The 6,000-nt window shown below is 42.1% G+C and overlaps 1 protein-coding gene across 1 annotated transcript in view; it reads left to right on the top strand.

The window, feature by feature from the left end:
* The first annotated feature begins 1,402 nt into the window (after positions 1 to 1,402).
* STIMATE (STIM activating enhancer) overlaps positions 1,403 to 6,000 on the top strand; it is a 61,310-nt gene continuing 56,712 nt past the window's right edge. The window contains exon 1 of the mRNA XM_054977218.1: positions 1,403 to 1,653. Within this exon, the coding sequence (XP_054833193.1) occupies positions 1,452 to 1,653 (202 nt within the window). The 5' untranslated portion in view covers positions 1,403 to 1,451. The remainder of the gene's footprint in view (positions 1,654 to 6,000) is intronic.

Below are 6,000 nucleotides of genomic sequence, written 5' to 3'. Positions count from 1 at the left end.
GGGTAGATATAGGGGCAGAGCTGTGCCCCCTTCCTTCTCTCTCTTTCCCCCTCCTCTTCTGTATCTGCCCAGTTTTGATCAGGCATCTGATGAAGAGAACTTGATTCTCGAAAGCTTATTACCTTAGAAATGACAGTGTTTCATTGTTGGGGAGATAATATGTCTACTGGGAGCACCTGAGACTCAAAAAAGATGTGAGATTCTGCAGCAGAGGGAGGGTGGCCATGATCCAACTATTTCCCAACTTTAGTCTGCCCCTTGTTAGTCTGTCAGCAACCAGTTTTGGTTCAGCCAGGAGAGCTAGGAAATAATATATTTAATATGGTAGAGCTAGAGGACCCTTTCCTTAGACTGTGGGTTGGGTCATAGATGGGCCTTAAGGGCAGCAGGAAAGAGCAAATCAAGCTGAGCTGAAAGAGGAAGCTCTGGGGTACCTGATGGCAAACTTGGGTTGTCTCTGCATAATGTACAGAACAGTCATGAAATGCAACCTGTTGCTCAGTAAAGCTATATTTTAGGAGTACTAGAAATGAAAAATAAATTCGTTTACTATTAACTGATGTGAATCTTATTTTTTTATGTCAGACAAGAACAAAGTAACATTAAGTTATCTTGCAAGCAGGTGCCAAACAGTAACAGTAAATTTAGAAGTGAGTTCAGCTTTAAAAAGTTTGTTTCAAGTGTGTAGCTGTGTCCGTCTGTAGAATAACAAGATCCGGTCCAGTAGCACCATAAAGACCAACTAAATTTTGAGAGTTACCTAACAAAGGGAGTTCTGACTCTTTCACCCCGGAAATCTAGTTGATCTTTTAGGATTCTACTGGGCCCAAATTCAGCTTTTAAAAGTTTACGAACTACTGCAACTTCAGCAAAATGTACACATTTCGGACTTTTCAAAGTTAATATTGTAATTTTTAGTTTCGATTTCGTCATGCGGAGTCTTCAGATTGTGCTATACAATAAATTCCGATACCTGAGGGGAAGCCAGTAGAGGAAGGATATTGTCTACTTCACCTTGCTTGAAACCTGCCTCCTCCCCGTTCAATTCGTTCCTATTCAGAGGAAGGACTGATAAGGCTTTCCCCCCTCCCCCGGTAAGGAGTCTCCATTGACTTCACAACTGAGCGCAAAGGCGCAGCAGGGAAAGGGGAGCGACCCGGAGGGAGCGCTGCGTCGTCTTTTACTCTTCCAGCCAAGAACAGAGACAAACCACTACAAACTACAATCCACCACCTTTCCATTCGACTTGGAACTTTAAGAGACTAAGCTCCGCCCCGGATCGAGCTCTCCGCTAGCTCCTCCTCGAGCCCTCCAGCTAAGCCAATCGGCATCGAGTAGCGTCCTACGGCGGCACCGACGCACAGCGCCTCGCGTGGCGCCCCTTTCCCCTTTTCCCGGAAGTGCTGCGCAGTGTATGATTCGTCCCCTCAGGCGCGGCTGCTTGGTCCACGATGGGGGGCTCCCACGCCCCCAGCGCATCCAGCGCCCTCACGGCCAAGCCGCCGGCGGTTGGAGGGAGCGGCGCGGCTTCCTCCTCGTCGTCGTCGGGGGCCGGGCCAGGCTACGGCGGCTGCAAGAACGGGGCCCTGATGGACAGCTTTGGCATTTTCCTTCAGGGGCTGCTCGGAGTGGTGGCCTTCAGCACCCTCATGCGTGAGTCCCTGGCCCTCCGCCGCCTCCCTGGCGCCGCACCTGACCCTTCCCCTCGCGCCCTCCACTCCGCCCCGTCGTCCTCGGGCACTCCTGCCGCCTCTCCTGTCCGAACTCCCTCTCGCCTTTTCCGGTCGCTTGCAGCGAGTTTTCCTTCGGCAAGGGCGCTGTCGCTCACAGTGCAATCCTATGCGCAGCCCCGCCACGCTAAACCAGTTGTAATCAGTTCGGACTGGGGGTAACTTTGCATAGGATTGCATTGTCAGGCTCGGCTCAGGAGTCAGGACCCGCCGCCGTTACTGAGCCATGCCCGAGACACTCTCACATTCTCTTCACCCGCTCTTATGTCTCCCTGGCTGTTGATCTGGGTCGCTCTCGCTCGCCCCAGGATACCTGAAAAGATCAGTGTCGCCTGCCTGGCTTTGTTCTCCTGTAAGTGCTTCCCCTGTATCTTGCCGGATTCCCTCTCCGCCCTCCTCTCCCATGCCCTCCCGTCGGGTCACGGTTTTTTAGACTACTTCACGCCCTCTTCTGCTTGTTCAGTTGTAGACGGATGGATTACAGCAGTCTCTATTTACAATTGTTATAAAGCAGGATATAATGAACCCATGTGGTAGAGAAGATACTGTGTTGGAAAGGGGTGGGGGATCTTGGTTGGAATCCTTTATTCAGTGCGAAGTTTACTGGGTAACACCGAGGCAATAAATTTCTGTCAGTCTAACTAACCTCATAGAATTGTTAGGATAAAATGGAAAATTGCATATGCTGCGCTGATCTCCTAAAATATGACTGAATGTTAAAACATGCAACGGACCAATGCCTTGAGACACACAGAAGGCATTTTGTTGGTACAACCAAGTAAGCACGTCTACCTGTTATAAATGTGTAGTAAGGTTGTTGGGTTTCAAGGAGAGTAGTTGTAGGTTTCTTGCAGTAAGTGCAAGAGTACATTAGTTTGTTGCTGGAAACCCTTCTATTCTAAAGCATCATTGTTAACTTTCTCTTTTAACTGCATGGTACTTGTTACGGATATAACTATTCCCTTTCCTGTGCAATTCATTGAACATTGCTTGTCAGATAATACATTTGCAAGAAGTCACTGCCTTTCCCTAAAAATGTATTCTGCTTTGCATGGCTTCCTTCTTACCCCACTTACCCCAATCCTATCCTATTAATGCATCATGTTACACAATTATCATTCTCTCTAGTTGGCATTCTTATACTTAAGCAAGCTCCTATTGCCCTTCTTCTGAAGAGCATAGTATAGTTTACCTGGGTCCTCATTGCTTTACAACATGGATTAGAGATATAATCGTTGTATTGTCACCAAACAACTTCTGTGAAAGTATTTGAACTCAGGATGCACAGATCCTATTTCAGCACTCTAACATGTATACCACACTAACTTTTAAAAATCTAATTACTATCACAATTATTCAGAAATAAATATTGACATTTTGTTAATTGGATTGGGGGGAGGGTCACCCGTGCTTCGGTTAATCAGTTCTCATTTTCCTTTTATTAGTTGTCTAAGTATTGGAATTGTGTCATTCTTCACCTGTCTTTAGATGCTTAAACTCAGGAAAGTGGCTTCTTTAAAAATAAAATCTGGGAAAGTGTGTACTAGCGCTTCTATAAGAATAAATATGACAACTTGTTTTATGTACAGGCAGAATTCTGTGAGAAGTGGCTGCTGTTGCTGTTTATGTTCCCATTCCTTCAGTCCTCAGATTTTGGATACAGTGCCGTTTGCTTTAGGATGTCCAGTACTGTGAATCTAGTGGGAGTCAGTCACAATTATAAACTATGGAGTGCTTTTTGAAAATGGCTTATAGTCTGTGATTAGTTCTCTGGAAAGGATAGTTATACCTTTCCATATCTTTTATTGCAATTTAATGTTAACACTTCTCTTAAGGGCACCTTTAGTCCATTGAAACTCCTCCTAGGATTGCACTACCAGTTTTAATATTTGCTGTCCAAATTGCTTCTTAGTTCATTCTGACTTGTACTGTGCAGTGTCTGTCATGTTACTCTTTTGTATTATTTACAAAGACCTATGTGTTGGATACTAAACACGAGCTAACCTTTTTCAAACTATTGGTACCATCTACTCTAACACCTCTAGGTTTTCAAGCCTTTTTTCCAACCCTGATACCTGAGATTATCTCTCAGCTGCCTAGCCCAGGCGTTAGTCTTGGGTTTTATAGTATCTGCAAACTGATAACTTTGGCCCAATACATTGTTCAAAGAAGTGTATCATGTTTGTTCTGAATATGAAAAGGAGTCCTGGGGCACCCTACAGACTAACATATTGTAGCATGAACTTTCATGGACTAGAGCCCATTAAGTGCATCTGATACATTTGATGAACTAGGATCTAGTTCATGAAAATTCATACTACAAAATATCTTAGTCTTTAAGATGCCCATGGCTGTTTTTGTTTTTGCTGCAGCAGGCTTAATGCAGCTACCTGCTGTTGTATATTCTTTGTCCTCATAGTTTTGTTCTTGCTTGATATGTTGTCATGATACATCCAAAATTCATGTCTACAGAAATTTGGAGCTCAGTGCAAATTACTGCAGACTGCTTTTAGCATATATAGCCTGTCTTAAGCCTGTTTAGACACCACATTTATAATCTAATAAAATAACAACATTACCAATGCTTAATTGATGAAGTTCAAAGATCAAGTGTCATCTCATTTTAAAATTAGTTTTCAGTTATGAGACAATGCTAAATTTTAAAGGTTTTTGCTTCTATAAAGTTTGTAAAAATTAGTATGTTTTGGGAAAGTGTTCAGTATCCCTTACATGCATTCTTTTTCTTATGATATGATGTTTGGCTCTGAATCAGCCCAAATTATTATCCCATGTATTACCCCATGGTATAGACCTTATGTCTTATTAAAGGACTGGCAGTGATTCTAGTTATAATTCTACACAATTCCTAAACACAATCTTTAACTTGAATGATTTATAGCTGGTGTTCAATTTTGCCAATATTTTTCTTTTTGAAATTGGATTAAAATTCCTGCTTTTGGTGTTGAGATTGGATTTTTGCCATAAAAAGTAGTGACAAAGCTAAATTAAAAGCTTTGTTTCAAATAGTCATTGTAATTATGCTTCATTACGTTTTTCGTGTATTAAATATTGTTACAACTATTACGATTTTGCTTGAATCCTAATGGATTGGATCCAGCACAGGATTGCAGTTCTTTCTCAATTTCTTAATCTGAAGATATAAACTGTTATTAAATTCAGAATATCTGTGGACAAACAAAGTTCAAAGCCAAGTTTGCTACATTATTATCTTAGATAATGTTCCTGATGGCTTGTGGTGCATCTTTTGGGAGGGATGTTGATATATAGAGACCCAGCATCTCTGGCTGCTATGATGGTGTTTTCCAGGATGTTGTCAATGGACTTTGGTTTTCACAGGAAGTCAGCTGTGTCTCGTAAGTAATGGAGGGGGGGGGGTGCTGAAGGTCTGAGGATGGAGTCCGTATTGCCAGACACTCCTATAATGATAGTGGCAATACTTAAGACAGTGGGATGACCCAGGCTACCAGTTTTGTATATCAGCCTTCTGAACAGATTTGCAGGCTGGCCTTTTACTTTGAGCTAGATAAATGAGACTGGTGTTGCAGGGCAGTGACACTACTTGAAATACTAGATTTTTAAAAATATCTAATGCATTTTTATTGTGTTGTAAATTATCTTGGAGATTTTGAGTTCAATGAGAATTCATTATTTAAAGACCAACTTTACAAAGCAGTACTGTAGTATTTTTTTAAAAGAAAATCCACAGTGATGGAATCTGACAGAAAGTTTTATGTGGTAACTATTTTTTTAGTCCAGGCCAGGCTAGGAAGAATTACTTCTATTACTTAACTGGAAGTAGATCAGACCGTCTTTGTGAGACTGTCGGTGCAATCCTAAGAAGAGTTACACCAGTCTTTCAATGGGCTTAGACTGGTGTAATTCTTTTTAGGATTGCACTGTGTGTTTTTGTTGTTGTTGTTCAGAAGTCACTGTTGTGAATGTTTTTAAAAAATGTATAACACTGCTTGAGGACCATGGACAGCTCTTACAATGTTAACCAAGAAAATGCTGGATCCTTTTGCTGTTCCATAAACTCAGGAGTGCACTAGATGAAAACAGACATGGCAAATTATCAGAATCATAGAAAGGATGAAAAATGTAGGGCATAATGTCCCTACATTATGCCCTACATTATGTCACTGTGTTCTCTATGGTTGGGTGAGGGAAAAGACTGAATGCAGGATTTGGGGGCAGGAGAAAAAGTTTACATAGGTAGGGAATGTTTTTTTCCCTCTCTTCATGTGCATTC

This window comes from Eublepharis macularius, chromosome 4 (assembly GCF_028583425.1).
Source record: "Eublepharis macularius isolate TG4126 chromosome 4, MPM_Emac_v1.0, whole genome shotgun sequence".
Lineage (NCBI taxonomy): Eukaryota > Metazoa > Chordata > Lepidosauria > Squamata > Eublepharidae > Eublepharis > Eublepharis macularius.
This window is presented reverse-complemented; position numbering and strand designations above follow the sequence as displayed.